The sequence below is a fragment of the Hirundo rustica genome, chromosome 2, assembly GCF_015227805.2.
Source record: "Hirundo rustica isolate bHirRus1 chromosome 2, bHirRus1.pri.v3, whole genome shotgun sequence".
Taxonomy (NCBI): Eukaryota; Metazoa; Chordata; class Aves; order Passeriformes; family Hirundinidae; genus Hirundo; species Hirundo rustica.
Window position 1 is genome coordinate 46198027 of NC_053451.1, and position 18026 is coordinate 46216052.

Consider the following 18026-nt stretch of genomic DNA (forward strand, 5'->3'; position numbering starts at 1 on the left):
AAGTGAAAGCTACTGTATTTCTGTTCTGTGAGTAGCACATATGTCACAGGAAGATATTTGTAGTATATCTTAAATGTCACCTGTCAAGAGAAAAGTTTGTCTCAGACTGTTTCTTCAAATCACTGAAGTACTCATTTACAAAGTAATACGTCAAAAAGTCTTCACATGAAAAGCTACTTCCTTTCATGCAACCTGATAAAGTCAGCCTTCATTTTCTAGGTGTAAGCTTGCATTAAAATAGATACATCACGGTGTGATTTCTCTTTGAGCAGAAGAATCTGTCAAAAGAAATACTGAAATTATTCTGTTATTTCTTCTCAATTAATTTTTTAGTATTTTTTACCTGATTGCAGCTATCATGTTTGGCATTCGCTAATTACTGGTCCTCTGAAATCTTGAGGTCTTCATTTTAATGAATCTATTCATATTATTTCACTGTCAAAACCATAAATATGGTAGTAACTATACAATTAGTGTTTCAAAGCCAAAGTTAAATTATAATAATAGTGTTAATAAATTTTGTTTACGCCTGAGAGTCTTATCTTAAGGTTTTTTACTTTTTAACCTAATTGAAATTACAATTTTGTTTAACCAGGAAACTGTATCAAATAATTATTGTTTGCCCAAGGGATGCTAAACTTTAATAGGAAAGCATGTTTAACAAAGATATGAAAAACTGCATAATTGTTAACTGATTTGAAAAAGGTCTATCTCTGCTCAAAGTAAGTAAAAATCATTCATACACGAGTTGAAATTGTTATGCTAATATTAATGTCTCACTCATCCAATATTAATCTTTACAGTGCATTGCTAATTATTTACTTCAGCAGACATTGTACTAAGACACATTGCCTGTTTCTTTTTTTACGCTGCAGTAAAATTCAAAAGCAAATACATTAAAGTCAGTGAGGTTATTTCAGTGTAAAATTAATGTGAGAAGAGATTCATGCCTACTTTGCTTCAAATTAATTTATTAAAATTGTGATTTAAATGATACTATTAGCATGAAGGATAAATTAGTAATACTTTGCATACTGAGATTATTTTTATACATTTTAGATAGAGAACAAGATCCATGTGAAATAAATTTTGAAAAGTTCATGCCATAAAAAACAGATGATCCTGGGTTTAAAATACACAAAGAACATTTTGTAGTTTTTTTATGTACAGTGTAGTGAACTATTTGATTTTACTTCTCCTTATTTATGTGAATTATGGAAAGCTCAGTAATGATTTTTAAGAAAACCTGACAGTTTTCAGCGAAAATGTAGCAGAGAGTGAATGTGTATGATTTATGATACTTTTAGGCAAAGGAAAAGGTCTAAGAGTAATATAATCCAATCCAACACCTCAAGAATTGTCATTTTCCTACATTTAATATGTTTCAACTCGTATTTTTTCAGTCAGACATTCTCTGGACTCTGTGTAGCGTAGAGCAGTGCAAATCAAGGAAGAGCAAATTCCATGGAGAAAGCCTCAACAAGGAACATGCTTCCCATACCCGCAGGGTCCCTGGCAGGTCTGGGTGGCACCTGAGACTCCGGCACCTGCCCTGGCCAGAGCTCTTGTGCCCACCAATTGCTGTTCCCTTCTTTGGGGTGGGCTCCAGGGCTTGTCACCTCCCTTGGATATCGTGGGTAGAGGCTGAGCTCATGTGCTCAAACATTAACATCCAGCTGCGTGTGAAACACCCGGGGCTGTGTGAGACACCACATGGTATCACTTTATCTCCAAGAGGTGCTTCCTGTGATCGTGGCAGCTGGAGGCCAGGCAGGATGCACAAGGGTGTTCCAGGTGACAGTAAGGACATCCAGTTAGGCAAAGAAACACTGCCTCTAGCTCATCCTTGACATCTACATCACAGACGCATTTCAGTGTACATGAAACTGAGGCTCGGCTTAACCCTTGGTGACAACTACTGCTCCTGAAGGAGCATGGACTCCAACTGCATCCTCTTTAATATTATTTCAGTAAGGACCTCCATTTTGCAGGCATTTATTATGTTGCTGTGGCAGTACTGAACACCCATGTTTTGTTCTGGGAGGCTTTTGTACATTCAGCTGGCATTGGTGACAGTGAAACCACCTGTCAAAGAGCCAATTTCTTTATAACCTCGTCATAGCAGGCTCATAGAAGCATAGAATTGTTAAGGTTAGAGAAGATCTCTAAGATCATGCCCGACCATTAACCTAACACTGCCATGTTCACCACTAAACTACGTCCCCAAGTGCCACATCTGCACTTTTTTTTTTGTTCCCGTAAAGCTGGCAGGGTAGAGAGGATCAGTATGTTTATGGAGAAGCATATTTGTATCGCCCTTTCTCCAGTTTACTACTTGCCCTTCTGCTCGTTTGCGTTTTATAAAAATCCCCTGAAGCATTTGCTGTGTATAGTCTGTGATTTTCTAGTGCTCTGTTCTGTGCAAAGGTTTTCAGTTTGCATAGCTAGTGCTGAAGTGCAATGTGACAGCGTGTGTTTAATTTAAACACTTCTGCTCAGAAGGCAAGTTAAGTAGGAGGTAATTTGAGGGTATGAGTAAACATTCTGTTAGACTTTGAGGAGGCAAATGGTCCTTGCCTGATAGGGTGCGTGGGGTGTTAATGTATCTTGCTGACTTCAGTCCTCTCATTGAGAAAATTAATATCTTGTTCTTGTGTATTTTAGGAATAAATTACAATATCTTAATAAAGAGTAGCCTTTAAAATAGCAAATATGGCAATAGTCATATCACAGTTAAAAAGATAAAGTAGGAAATTAAGACAGGAAATCAATTTAGGGCCATTAAAAAAAAAATAAAATTGCCCTGAGATTTTTTTTCTATTAGTGGCCTACTGTTAAAACTTAATGCTGTTTGATGAAGAAGTTTTACTCACATTAAAGGCAATGCTTTACTCTCGCTTAGAGGTGACAGCTCTAGAATATGAAAATAAGCCTTTTTGTTCCATTTTCCACCACCTGCCTGCCACCTAGAACATTACCACTGATGTTTCCTGTTCTCTTTCTTCTGTTAGTCCCTATTTCCATTAAACTGATACTATCTCTGTAACCACTTTCTTGTCTTTATAGAATCATGGGATCATGTGATCCAACTTAGGTTGGAAAAGAACTCTCAAGATCACCAAGCTGAACCATTAACCCAGCACTGCTAGGTCTACCACTAAGTCACATCTCCAAGTGCCACAGCTGCACTTTCAACATACCAGTATATCCCTGCAAAATATCTTAGTTGTACCAATTCAGCATTTTCTGTTAAGCATTTTTAATTTCCTAAAGTGCAGAATAATCTTAATGTTAATGAAAATAGATTGAAATGCTAATGAACCAGCTGTCTGAATTAATAAATTTTATGATTTCCAGTATTATATTCATGCCAGTTTGTAATTTACAGAAAGATTATTCTATTTAAATTGATGAGGAGGGTATTGACAGCTAAATAAAATTTAAATTCAAGTTTAGTAAGTCCTTTAAAATTCAAGTTTAGTAGTCACTTCCTCAAAGTGCTGAAGTGATTTACTATGGTAATTCTTGTATCTTGTGTACATCTCTTCCATCCAAGCCAAGGAGGTTTCAATTCTAAGGAATCACAATTTCAGCTAAAACTCTTCTCAAAAAGCAGCACATTTCATGCCTTCTCAGGACAGCCTGAGAATTTTCCTGCAGTCCTCATGAAGTGACATTCTTCCTATCAGTTGTCTCAGCAATCTATTCATTTTTAATGTTTTTTGTTGTTTTCACTTCTTTTACTATGTTCTCATTTTTAATTGTTTTTCCCTTTATACCACATTTAATACAATCTAACAGCGCATGTATACAATCTATACCACGCTTTTTAATCGTCCATTGGCATTCTCTGTTTAGACAGAGCCCGAATCCCTAGCGTTAGGGATTTTTACAGCCCATAATTCTTTCCAGAGGGTAACGGTGTAAAGAGCAGCCAGACTAGCCACCTTGACCGAGTCATTGAAAACCGATATAGTCACAGAGAAAGACCCTCTAACTAATTTAAGTTAGAAAGTGGTATGTTGATTCACCGGCGGGCAGCACGGGAATCATCTCCAAAAGGCGTGGCCGCCCCGAACAAGGCTCTTTGCTCTCTATTTATTTTCCAATATCTTACATACAATACATATGCATAACCCCAGCACCTCCCATCCACGCTCTGTATTAAAATGAGGCTATCAGTCCTTCACGCGTGCGCAGTTCTTCTCTTGAATTGGGTCGGTGGTCTCGAATTGGGTCAGTGGTCTCAAAGGATGAAGTCAGGGGAGTCTTCATCAGGTCTCTGTGACCCTCTGGCATGATCCAAGGTCCCCTGCTTCGTGATTGGTTGATACCAAGTCCAGGTGCTGGCCATTGTTCTTACTGGTTTCAATCTGTTCTTATGACGGTTCACTTACTCCACTTTTTCTATAAACAAGCTCATAATACAACAGTTAGCTCTAGCTTGGGCATCTAATAATCATTAACCTACCATTTACTAATCTAACTTATATTTTGATCAATATAAATTGCTTCTAACCCTTAGCTAAAATCTTAACTCTTTAAAGTTATGTCTCAGACTAGTGTCCTATTAAAATATATTGCCTTGCTGCATGTTCATCAGGGAAGTTCTCAGATATGTGAATCCTCAAAGCCAGAGGAGATCTCTCAGCCTAAGAGCTCTCCAGTTTTTGATGAGTATGTTCACAAAGCCAAGGAACGGAACGTGAGGGGCTGCACCCTTGCTGTAGAGGGTGGTGTTCAGCTGCTGTTTTGAGCTGTCTCTGTTGCTGAGGGGCTTTTGTCCTACATCAGCCGATTTCCTGGTCCTGGTGGAGCCTAGGTGGGAGGTGGTGACTGGGCTGTTGACACTGAAATAACGCTAATAGTTAGGAGAGCAGAAATGGAGGTCCTTGGAAGATTTTCAGGTCCAACACGGAGGCTCCTGGTGAGGCTGAGTTCCCAATGTTTCTTCCTCTTTGGAATGAAGCTACGCATATATCAATGTGTAAGCTATCTGATCCCACAGTCATTAACATTTTGCATGCAGAAACACCATTTTATATTCAGCAAGTCTGCCTATAAATAGGGGAAAATCTTTGATAAAGCTATATGACAGAAGTTGTGATATGCATGGAGCAGTCTAAAATTAATATGATTATTTAGGAGTATAGTATTTGCAGAGGTTTTGTGGGATTTTAATTACCTCTCTTAACTCTAATGAAAGTTACATTGTATAAATCTTATTTACTTATTTATTAACTTATTAACTTATTTACTTATTTGCTTATTTACTTATTTAAAATTACTGTCTTCAAACTTTCTGGATTTCATTTTAAGAAGTTACAGCTGTATATTTACGTTAATTCTATATTGTATTGTCCCAGCCAATACTGCAATGGTAATAACATAGCTATATTTCAATTGTCTTATAATTCTTAACATGTGTTCTCTTACCTTGATTTCCAACATCAAAGTGGCCATATTAAAAAAATCTTCTTGCTATTTTTGTTTTATATTTGCCTGGTTACATTACAGTATTTTTCTGCTTTGGGGTTTTTTTGCAGGGCCTGAAGGAGCACTTTTTGAACATTCTGTAGAAACACCGCTTGTGAAAGCAGAAGCTTTTAAACAGCTTAGGTAAGAATTTATACATAAATCTAATAAGTAAATGTTATTTTCTATAAATATTCCCTTTTTTTTGAACACTTGATTTTCAAAACAGAATTGCTAATAACTTTTTTCTGGTTTATGTGATAAGTTATTATTTTGAAGGAAAATAATATATATTGTTCTGCAATTTTGGAATATATTTTGAATTATTTGTTGATGATGAATATATTTTAAACCCCTGTGGAAAGATTTTCTGTAAAATTCTCTTTTTCAGTTTTTAAACACTCTGAAATATGATTTTTTCCTACTGTGTTATGATATAAGTTGGTTGTCTGCAGTAGGTAATCTACCTGTAATTAGTCAAGGCTTTTGAAAACTGTTATCTGAGGAAGCAGACTAAGAAGAAAAGTTTGGAAATGTATGAAGCTCTAATGTATGAAGAGAATTAAAAATTGGTTGGGGCAACCGCAGGGAACATGGTAAAAAGAAAAGAAGTGAAATCAAGAAAAAACATTAAAAATTACTAAAGAGCAGTTTGGGCTGAGAAAATCATTAAGTATTTTACGTGTGTCAGAGCTCCTTAATTCTGGCATAGCATTTCTTTGTGCATTATTCTATTTAATTTTGAGTATCCCAAGTTAGTTTATAGTATGCTGGTTATGATGAGGTAATAAACTCAAATTATATTCTCTTCATGAACATGTTATCTTTCATTTCATAAGCCAGTTCAAAGAAAGATTTAAAATGAAAGAGGATCTCTTTAACAATTGTATTTCTGTCCTTTCACACCTTGGCAGTTTGCTACTTTCTGTCATAATTTCTCTTCTTAGTTTTCCTCTCCAATAGGGATAACTACTAGAGAGTAGTGGAAGCTGATGAAAGCTTTCAAAAACACCGGCTGTATCTTGCTGATTGAATTTTCATATTGAAAATGATAAATGAGAGACTGTTAAGATAATTATTTTGAGTGTCTCATTTATTTTTAGAGATAAAAATGTACTTTATGTTGTGCTTGCATTTGAAGACAGTAGGAGTTCAAGGCATTGTTTTTAACATTGATGTCCACTTTCAAAAATGTGGTTTTTCTCTTGTGGTAGATTTGGATATGAGAGACTTTGACCAATACATACGTTGTCTGGTTTTGTAGGGAGTGGATTCATTCTGTTGTGAATTCGACATTTTCTGTGATTATCTTGACTTCAGTGAAGTAGGAGGTCGAATTTCTTAATTGCAAAGTCAAGAAAATTCGCAGATTTTGATTGGATATGTATAATTTTCTGCAGTTGTTACATTGCCTCAGTCCTTTAATTTATTTTCTTTTTCTGTCTGTGCTGGCTTGAAGGCAAAACCAGCGAGAGACTCCAAGTCAGAAAAACAATTTAATAGGAGAGGAAAAAAAAAGTAAAATAAAATAAAACACATGCAATGGTACAAAAGATCACTGACAGAGTCAGAATACAACCTGAAACCGTGGTGGTGGCAGTCCAGATGAAGTGGTCTTGTTGAAGCAGTGTTCTTGCAGAAAGGTCTGGTAGCTCTTGTCCTCTGGGAATCCAGTGGGTAAGGCCCCCTGTGCTGTCCCAAGGCCCCGATTATATCCAGGTGGGAATGCTTGGCTCCTCCCCCTGGGCGGAGCATCTCACAATGGACTGATATCATTTTATCAGTTTTGCAATGGGTCCTTGATTGCCTATTAAACAGAGATAGCTCCTGGGGAGAGTTATCTATGAGTCATGCAGGACGGCATTGATGGGCCATTAACAGAAGATAGTCTGGAGGGAGGGGGCACGGGAAACAGTGGTGCACAACAACATTTCATGTAGATGGTGATAGAATACATACTTTGGGCACATTTTACATTGTAACCTAGGACATAATCCACCCCTTATTCTATGACCATCTACATTATACCTAAATTAATACATTCTTACAGCTAGATAGATAAATATACACATATACAGAATGAAACCCTACACTCAGTTCTCACTTAAAATTAGGTCTCCCTGTGGTACACAACGGGTTTCCCCATCTTTCTGCATTACCCACCAAGTGGAACCAGGTCCTTGAGCAAAAACAATCCCACGGATGGGTCTGCCTTTGCTTGATGTGGGATTAATCCAAACAGTTTTTCCTAAGATGCCTTTCATGTGTACCACAGGGACTTTATCTCCATCCACTGTGTGCAAGGGTTCAGACTGGGCAGGACCAGCTCGATTGATTGACCCTCGAGTGTTGACCATCCAAGTGGCCTTTGCTAAGTTCAGTTCCCAATTTTTGAAAGTCCCCCCACCGAGCGCCTTCAGGGTAGTCTTAAGTAACCCATTGCACCGTTCAACTTTCCCGGCAGCTGGTGCATGATAAGGGATGTGATATATCCATTCAATGCCATGTTCTCTAGCCCAGGTGTTTATAAGGCCGTTCTTGAAATGGGTCCCATTGTCTGACTCGATTCTCTCAGGAGTGCCATGTCTCCACAAGACCTGCTTTTCAAGGCCTAAGATAGTATTCCGAGCAGTAGCATGAGGTACAGGGTAGGTCTCTAACCATCCAGTGGTGGCTTCCACCATAGTTAGCACATAGCGCTTGCCTTGGCGGGTTTGGGGAAGGGTGATGTAGTCAATCTGCCAGGCCTCCCCATACCTGTACTTCAACCATCGTCCACCGTACCACAGAGGCTTTACCCGCTTGGCCTGTTTGATTGCAGCGCAGGTCTCACAGTTGTGGATGACCTGTGAGATGTTGTCCATAGTAAGGTCCACCCCTCGGTCACGGGCCCATCGGTATGTTGCATCTCTCCCCTGATGACCAGACGCATCATGGGCCCAACGGGCTAAGAATACTTCTCCCTTGTGTTGCCAGTCTAGATCCACCTGTGATACTTTCACCTTGGCGGCTTTGTCCACCTGCTCGTTGTTGTGATGCTCTTCATTAGCCTGACTCTTGGACACATGTGCGTCCACGTGTCGAACCTTAACGGTCAGCTTCTCTACTCGGGCGGCGATGTCTTGCCAAATCTCAGCAGCCCAGATGGGTTTCCCTCTGCGCTGCCAATTGGCCTTTTTCCAGCGGTTCAGCCATCCCCACAGAGCATTAACTACCATCCACGAGTCGGTGTAGAGATAGAGTCTTGGCCACTTCTCTCGTTCGGCAATATCTAAAGCTAGCTGGATGGCTTTAAGTTCTGCAATTTGACTTGATCCACCTTGTCCTTCAGTAGCTTGTGCAACTCGTCGTGTGGGGCTCCATACTGCAGCCTTCCATTTCCGGTTAGCGCCTACAATTCGACAGGAACCGTCAGTGAAAAGGGCATATTGTCTTTCAGTCTCCGGTAGCTCGTTATACGGTGGGGCTTCCTCGGCACGTGTCACTTGTTCTTCCTCTTCTTCAAAAGATAGTCCAAAAGTCTCACCTTCAGGCCAGTTAGTTATAATTTCTAGAATCCCAGGGCAATTCGGGTTTCCAATACGGGCGCGCTGTGTGATGAGGGCAATCCATTTGCTCCATGTGGTGTCAGTGGCATGATGCGTGGAAGGAACCTTTCCCTTGAACATCCATCCCAGCACTGGTAGTCGAGGTGCCAAAAGCAGCTGCGTTTCAGTGCCAATTACTTCTGAGGCAGCTTGAAGTCCTTCATAGGCGGCTAAGATTTCCTTCTCTGTGGGAGTGTAGTTGGCTTCAGATCCTCTGTAGCTTCGGCTCCAGAATCCCAGTGGTCGGCCCCGAGTCTCCCCAGGCACCTTCTGCCAAAGACTCCAAGACAGGCCATTGTTCCCGGCTGCTGAGTAGAGTACGTTCTTCACCTCTGGTCCCGTCCTCACTGGGCCAAGGGCTACCGCATGAGCGATCTCCTGCTTGATCTGGGCAAAGGCTTGCTGCTGTTCAGGGCCCCAGTGGAAATCGTTCTTCTTGCGGGTGACCAGGTAGAGAGGGCTCACAATCTGGCTGTACTCAGGAATGTGCATCCTCCAGAAACCTATGGCGCCTAGGAAAGCTTGTGTCTCCTTCTTGCTGGTCGGTGGGGACATGGCGATGATCTTATTGATGACCTCAGTGGGAATCTGCCGCCGTCCATCTTGCCACTTTACTCCCAGGAACTGGATTTCTTGGGCCGGTCCCTTCACTTTACTTCGCTTAATGGCAAAACCAGCTTTCAGCAGAATCTGGATGATCTTTTCTCCTTTCTCAAAGACTTCCCCTGCTGTGTTCCCCCATACAATGATGTCATCAATGTACTGTAAATGTTCAGGAGCCTCACCTTTTTCCAGTGCAGTCTGGATCAGTCCATGGCAGATGGTGGGGCTGTGTTTCCACCCCTGGGGCAGTCGGTTCCAGGTGTACTGTATGCCCTTCCAGGTAAAGGCAAACTGGGCCCTGCACTCTGCTGCCAAAGGAATGGAGAAGAAGGCATTGGCAATATCAATGGTCGCATACCACTTTGCTGCCTTGGACTCTAGCTCGTACTGAAGCTCCAACATGTCTGGCACAGCAGCACTTAGTGGTGGGGTGACTTCATTCAGAGCACGGTAATCCACAGTCAGTCTCCATTCTCCACTGGACTTACGCACTGGCCATATAGGGCTGTTGAAAGGTGAACGAGCCTTGCTGACCACCCCTTGGCTCTCCAGTTTCCGAATCATCTCATGGATAGGAGTCACAGAGTCTCTGTCGGTGCGGTATTGCCGTCGGTGTACTGTTGTTGTGGCGATTGGTACCTGTTGTTCTTCAACTCTTAGTAGTCCCACAGCACAGGAGTCATCTGAGAGACCAGGCAAGGTACTCAGTTGTCTGATGTCTTCTGTCTCTACAGCAGCTATCCCAAAAGCCCAGCGATATCCTTTTGGATCTTTGAAGTATCCATTTCTGAGGTAGTCTATGCCAAGGATGCATGGGGCCTCTGGGCCAGTCACGATGGGGTGTTTTTGCCATCCATTCCCGGTTAAACTCACTTCGGCCTCCAATACAGTCAGCTGCTGGGACCCTCCTGTCACTCCAGAAATAGAAATGGATTCTGTTCCTACATACCTTGATGGCATCAGGGTACATTGGGCACCAGTGTCAACCAAAGCCGTATATTTTTGTGGGTCAGATGTGCCAGGCCATCGGATCCACACAGTCCAATAGATCCGATTGTCCCTTTCCTCTACCTGGCTAGAGGCAGGGCCCCCCTATTCCTGGTCATGGTACACGTTGCTTTCTTCCTGTAAATATGTTCCTGAGGTCCCTTCAAGTGGATCAGTCATATCATTCTTCTTATACTGTCTGGGGTTCTGTGCCTTTGAGACTGGAGCAATGTTGGCTCTAGATGAGCTCTTCGTGGTAGGTGTCTCTCTCTTCAGTTCACGTACCCGGGCTGCTAAGGAGGAGGTGGGTTTTCCATCCCAATTCCTCATGTCTTCTCCATGTTCCCGAAGAAAAGACCAGAGGTTACCCCGTGGAGTGTATGCTCTCTCCCTGGCTGGTGGGTACCTGCTCCTAATGGCAGAGACTCTTGTTGGTTCTGGCGAGATGTGGTAAATTTCTTCCTTAAGTTCCTTTTTTAGTTTCTGATGGCCCTCTTCAATTAAGCTCCGGACTTGCTCAGCCAGCCTTGTTTCCACGGATGAGACATGGGTACGAAATGGGGCGGTGACAGTATCCTCGTAAATTCTTAGTTTATTGACCAAGACGCCCACCTTGTCCTCACCTTCCCTCCATTGCAGCGTTGCCAGGTAACGGGAGTACATCTCTGGTCCAAGCCGTGCAAATCTCAACCACATCTGCGATGTGCACTGGACATCATCTGGGCTTTTAGGAAATCTCTCGTCTTCTGAGAAAATGATCTCCAGCACAGCCAATTCCCTCAGGCATCGGGTACCTTGTTCCATTGTGCTCCATTTTCCTTGGTGCACCTGGAGGTCTTCTTTACAAAGGTATCTGTCCCTCACACTTGTTAGCAGTCGCCGCCAGAGGCTGAGAGTTTGTTGGGTTCTCCCGATCCCCTGGTCAATGACCACATCCCGAGACAGCGATCCCAGTTGCCTGGCCTCACTTCCATCCAGAATGGTGTCATTGGCTGCAGCGTCCCAGATGCGGAGCAGCCAGGTCAGGATGGACTCGTTTGTCTGGCGGGTGAATTCCCTCCGCAGGTCACGCAGTTCACCCAGGGATAGAGAGCGGGTGATGATCTCTGGCTCTGTCTCTTCTGCTGGGTGCGAAGGTCCTGCCACATCCTCATCAGTCATTATGCGGACTGATTTGCTCTTTGATTTCTTCTTCTGAACAGGGGCAACTGCCACTGGTTTAGGTTGTTCTGCTTCGGTGACAGTTTGTGTGGAGATGCTGATGGCACCTTTGGTTTCTTTCTCCTCTGTGACAGCTTGTGTAGACACTGACACTGTTGCTTTGTTTTTGGTTCCTTTCTCCTCTGTGATGGTCTGAGTAGATGCAGAAACTGTTGCTTTGTTTTTGGTTCCTTTCTCTTCTGTGATGGTCTGAGTAGATGCAGAAACTGTTGCCTTGTTTTTGGTTCTTTTCTCTTCTGTGACAGTCTGCATAGATGCGGTTCCTGTTTCCTCTACGACAGTTCGTGTAGACACGGATGCCGTTGTTTTGCGTTTGTTTCTTTTTCCCTCCTCCTCAAGGAGACGCTGCACCACCCCATGTAGTGTTTGATTTCTAAACATGGTGCAGGCCGTGCAGAGAAGGCAAAGCAGAACTAACAACAATATTATGCTGTCCTTGGCACCTAGAGAGAACTCAATACTTTTGAAAACTGCTGTGCCATACCTAAAAGACTGGAAAAAATCATTCTTTACCCCTCCCCACAGGGGCTGGGTGCGATTATTGAGAGCCCAGATGTAGCATTCTGGACCAGGACAAGAACACAAAATAGAGTATATATTCCGAATGATGCTCATTGCCTCAGAGGTTATCATACAATAAACATAATAGACCAATACAGCAATTCTGGTACCATACCCTGGTCTACACATGAGCATTAAGACCGGCAAATACTGCCCCATGTGTGGGAAAATGTAGAGAGCTAGGTATAAGATATATGAAAGCATGTTGAGCATCATAGCGGACAGCTGTTTCTTTTTTCCTCACTACAAAATTGTAATTCTGACTTTTCTCAGTACCTCCCGCCCCACGTTGGGCGCCAAAATATATGTGCTGGCTTGAAGGCAAAACCAGCGAGAGACTCCAAGTCAGAAAAACAATTTAATAGGAGAGGAAAAAAAAAGTAAAATAAAATAAAACACATGCAATGGTACAAAAGATCACTGACAGAGTCAGAATACAACCTGAAACCGTGGTGGTGGCAGTCCAGATGAAGTGGTCTTGTTGAAGCAGTGTTCTTGCAGAAAGGTCTGGTAGCTCTTGTCCTCTGGGAATCCAGTGGGTAAGGCCCCCTGTGCTGTCCCAAGGCCCCGATTATATCCAGGTGGGAATGCTTGGCTCCTCCCCCTGGGCGGAGCATCTCACAATGGACTGATATCATTTTATCAGTTTTGCAATGGGTCCTTGATTGCCTATTAAACAGAGATAGCTCCTGGGGAGAGTTATCTATGAGTCATGCAGGACGGCATTGATGGGCCATTAACAGAAGATAGTCTGGAGGGAGGGGGCACGGGAAACAGTGGTGCACAACAACATTTCATGTAGATGGTGATAGAATACATACTTTGGGCACATTTTACATTGTAACCTAGGACACTGTCATAATCAGTGTCAAGTTTGAAAGCAGAGATGGCAATTATTTCATTTTTTCATGAGGGGCTTCTGGAGAGGTTTAAGAAGGAAATGCACTGGTCTGCAGTGCAGATGGTAAATGAAGATGTAGGCAGAGAAGACCATTTTGTCAAGCTGGAAAAAGGTTACTATCAAGGGTAATCTTAAATATCAGCATAAAAAAAAATCATGCACTATGCTGTGAAGGAGCTCAGACAAGTTTACAAAAAACCGAATATTTTGTAATGCTTCATAAATATTCCATTTCATTCCACACTGTTAAATACAGGTACCTACCCTCTGAAAAGGATTTCAATATGAAAAATTTTAATGCAATTTTAAGTATGACTTTCCTATTTTAGATTTGAACATACTTCCTTTCCAGATTAGGGTAGTAAGTACGGAGTTGTAGTTAATATAATGTATTTACTTACCTTGAGCCTTATCTCCCCACTTTCACCCTCTAATCTTCTACTATTTTTCCTTTATTTTTCCTTCTGTGGTTGTGCTGTGCTATGTGGATGTGATATGCTGGATGAATGTGTTATAAAGTGCCATGGTCTGCGGCATTAAATGTGGGTAATAGTTTTGAGAAACCCCATCCACTACAAATGGAGTTGCAGGTTTCAAGGAGCTGACTGGAAAGCTCTTAATACTCCTTGTGTCATATGAATGGGGGCCACATTCTTTCTGTGTCATTCAGATTTAGAGCAGAATTTCAGACTAAGCTGACACAAATGGCCTCTGAATTACACATTCTGCTGGCTTTCTTGTCCAAATGCCAAATTTCAAGATAGACTGCTTTTCTGAAAACAAAGAAATATATTGGAACGTGTCTTTTTATAGCTAAGTTATGGAGACAGAGCAATGCAATTATACTGTGGTCAGAAACTGTCTTTTCATTTGTAATTTGAAGGAAAATTATAGAGGCCTTTTCAGTTTAAAAGATCAAATATATGACTCACTCCTAAAGAAAAGGAGATGTACTTGCACTTGCTTCCAACTGGTAGGAAGAATTAAAAGAACAAAATCTACATTTCAAGATTGTAGCTTTCCTAAGTTTAAAAACAACATTGCCTAGTTTTTAATTTCTTTAATGGACTTCTTACATCTAAATAAGAGACACAGTTTTCATCTACAAATTTTTTTAAGACTTTCGGACCTAGTGGACACATAAAAATGGGGCCTTGCATGTAATAAATGACCATCTTACCCAGGAAATAACCCCTCCCAGACAAATACCACTGAGGGGGCATCTGGTTGAAAACAGCCAATTGTCATAGTGAGAACGGAAATATGTCAGTGATTGCCACAATCCAGCTCTTTATTCCTCCCAAGCTATTTTGTAGCCGTTTCCATGGCTCTTCAAGAGGCCTTGGACTTTAATGTGTATTTGGCACCTTGAGAACTTGCCCCAGTCAGGTCTCCTGGGGCTTCCCAAGAATTTATTTGGCTAACACCTATCACTGAATCACAGCAAAGTTTTAATGGAAAACATGTCTTGCTTCCCAGAAAAACCTGAATTTAAACAGAGTTAGGAAAGGTCATGTTCAGACACGTACCCTGTGACCCAAAATGCAGGTCAAAAACAAATGTAGTAACAGCAACTACTGGAACTAAAGGATCTAGACATAGACATTTATAACAGTTCCCTAGAAGCCATCTTTCCCCCAGGTTTCATGTTAAGTACTCGAAGTAGCCTCTTCTGATGTTATCCAGAGTTTCATGCCAGCACACATACCTTTTTATATCCCCTGTTCTCAAATAACAGTCTGTGGAAACTGGTGTCTAAGTTCAGACATTCCTCTAGTCTGATGCTAACATATTTTTCTGATAACTTATGACAGCTTTTATTATGTATTATTTTGGCTATTCCTGTATTCCTTCTCAATGCTGTATCCTTGAATAACATGGAGTTCATGCATAGTTTTGTCATTTTGATAGCTTCTTTTGATCTACATGGCTTGTGGTTTTCTAAGGGAAAACAGTGGATCAGAAAAACTCTTTAAATCTCAAACCAATGTTTCTGAGCTGAGCATTTGCATTTCCCAAACTTACAAAAATGTGCTTATGAATGTGGCATTTTTCCATTTATCAATTAACTGTATATTATGAATAATGAATATGTTTATGAATTAGTACTATCTTTTTTCTCATATTTGCCATGTATGGCTGTCTGACAGCCAGCAGCTGTGCCTTCTGAGCACAAATCCTGTGGGAAATCACTTTTTGTACACTCAGCTTGTGGTATTTTGACAGTCCTTTAACTGAGGGTTTACATCCAAGTTCAGAATGATCCACATCATTCCACTACCTTGATTTTGGGAAGCACTATGGCAGGAATGATATCACCGTTCCAGAGAGTCAGCTTTTGTCAGAGTATGATTATAAATTTATAGAGAGATATATGTTACCAGAATATGGGTATATTTAATGGTTTATGGGTATATACAGAAACTATTTCAGTATTCCCCAGGGAAACAGATATATTCTAAACAAATGTATTATACTGGTATAAAATAAAACTTTAAATGTGTAATTTAAGAAGCATTGTTTTATATTTAAGTGAAATATCTGTCCAACACTTAAAAGCATAAAGATATGTATTTGCTGGTAAGTGACTGACATGTTACAAAATAGTGATAATTTGAAGGCCAATTGTATGGCTTCTAGGTATCTGGTTAGGGTAAATTACTGTACTGATGGTAGAGTTTTCCCATAATTGACATATACCCTTTAATTTTATATCTGTTCCGTGGCACCCAAAACCTCTACTGATGGAGTTACGGCTTCTGCTACTCTCAGATTCTTTCTGAAGTCTTATTTTTATGCTTTCCATTTCCTATTGATATTATTTTTTCCTTTTGCACTTGAACTATTTTCTATGGTTAAACTGTGTAATAAGATGGGGAGGAAGCTGGAAACAGAATTTGTGGAGTTTTACGGCTCTATGAATAAGAATTAAGAAGGAGATTTAGAGAAATGTATAGAACACAACCAGGGGAAAAACATTTGCCAAATAATTGTTTAATCATAGTTGTAATACTAATGCTAACATGCTCATTGCCTAAAAATATCATCTAACTAATTGAAGTACAGTCATTTTGATTTGCATTCATTATATCAACCAGAAGCCCAGTCAGTCAGAAGAGAATGAATTACATAATGGAAGGTAAGACTAAGGTTATGATTCAGTGTTTGCAAGGCACCTCTGCTCCCTGACTAGTGAGATATTTCTACTGCAGTATAATTTTATGAGCCCTGGCCTTAATTTGCTAGATATAAATTTGCTGTATATAAACTTTTCATAATCACGTTAATTAATCACACCATCAAATACGTGTTTTTGGAAGCTTTAAAGAATTTCTTTTCATTCATCTGATGAACTCAAATATATAATGTAAAAAGGTGTACTTTAGAAGGATTGGATAGTACAGGGCATCATGTTGATCATCTTTTCAGAAGCATTTCTGGATTGGATATTTTAAAAAAACTTTTTTAGCAAAGTCTTGTGTATTACATCACATCTGGTTGTCTTGTAAGCAGTGCTTTTACCTGTAAATGTTAGTCGTAAAGTGAAAAGAATTTTGCAACCACTGTCGTGAATGACTTTCACTGGCTCCAGTCATGTGGCTCATGTTCTTACTAAAGCCTCAGTTTTTCAGACATGTCATTTAACACATTAAAACCAATAAAATTTGTTTCTGCTGCTTGTATGGGACAGTAATTTAAGTATTTTCCATGGCTGCTTTTGTCAGTAGCACAAAGAGCAAAGTTGTAATGATTAATGCACCTGTTTAACTGGGGCCCTGACAATGTCAGACTGCTCAGTGAGTTTGCTGAAGTGAACTTGTCATCAGTGATCACAGCACGTTCCACCAGAGCACAACCCACTGTGAAAACTTTGTTAGTGATTGTCACAGTTCTAGACACCACCTTGCAGATGACCTGGAGCCTTGTTTGTAAGCCTGATTGTGCTGTCACTGATCCAAGTTGTAATATTGAATTGAACAGATCATCCCTTACATTATCTTTCACCTACATACCTATCTGCATATATATCAAGAGAACTGGGGAGGAGGCATGAAACAGGAGACACTCACCATAAGGATGTGGGTGTGGCAAACACTGGAAAAAGAAAAGGAAGCGTTTCCTGGTGAGAGTAACTTTCACAAGATGCGTTGCACACATACACCATCACAGCTCAGTCTTTCCTCTCTCCCTTGGACTGTGTGCACAGTTGTGATACTTCAGTTGTGAGGAGTCTGATGACAGCATGGCACATTCAGCCGCTGTACTAATAATCACAAGAAGGAAAGGGTATGACCTCCTCTTCAGCAAAGCCTTTTCACTTGAGTGTTTGTTTTCATGGAGAACATGTGGACACTATGAACAGCAGGTAATGAAGAACTCCAGTTACTTGAAATCTTGCTATGTTTCAGCATATTAAATAAAAAGTTGCTCAAGATACGTATAAAAGAAAGGCATGGCAAATTTCAGCCTGGAAGATAATTTTTTGAAACTAATCGTAAGGAAAATGCTAACCCCGTTTTTTACAACAATGATGCAAGTGCTGTTATTATATGAGATTAAAATTTTATAATACAAGACATTATTTTATAATATTATTAAAGTAATTTGAAAGAGATAGCTACGCTGGAAACATCTGTGATGTGCCAGATTTAATCACATTCACCAGAGCCTTGGTCATTTTTAATTACCTG

The 18026-nt window shown here is 40.7% G+C and overlaps 1 protein-coding gene across 6 annotated transcripts in view; it reads left to right on the forward strand.

Annotated features, from left to right (window-relative positions):
• The window catches only part of SGCG (sarcoglycan gamma), a 107467-nt gene that overhangs the window by 74462 nt on the left and 14979 nt on the right, over nucleotides 1-18026 (forward strand). For all 6 annotated transcript variants that reach the window (XM_040055863.2, XM_040055867.2, XM_040055865.2 and 3 more), the window contains one exon: nucleotides 5547-5619. In XM_040055863.2, coding sequence (XP_039911797.1) covers nucleotides 5547-5619 — 73 coding nt within the window. The remainder of the gene's footprint in view (nucleotides 1-5546; nucleotides 5620-18026) is intronic.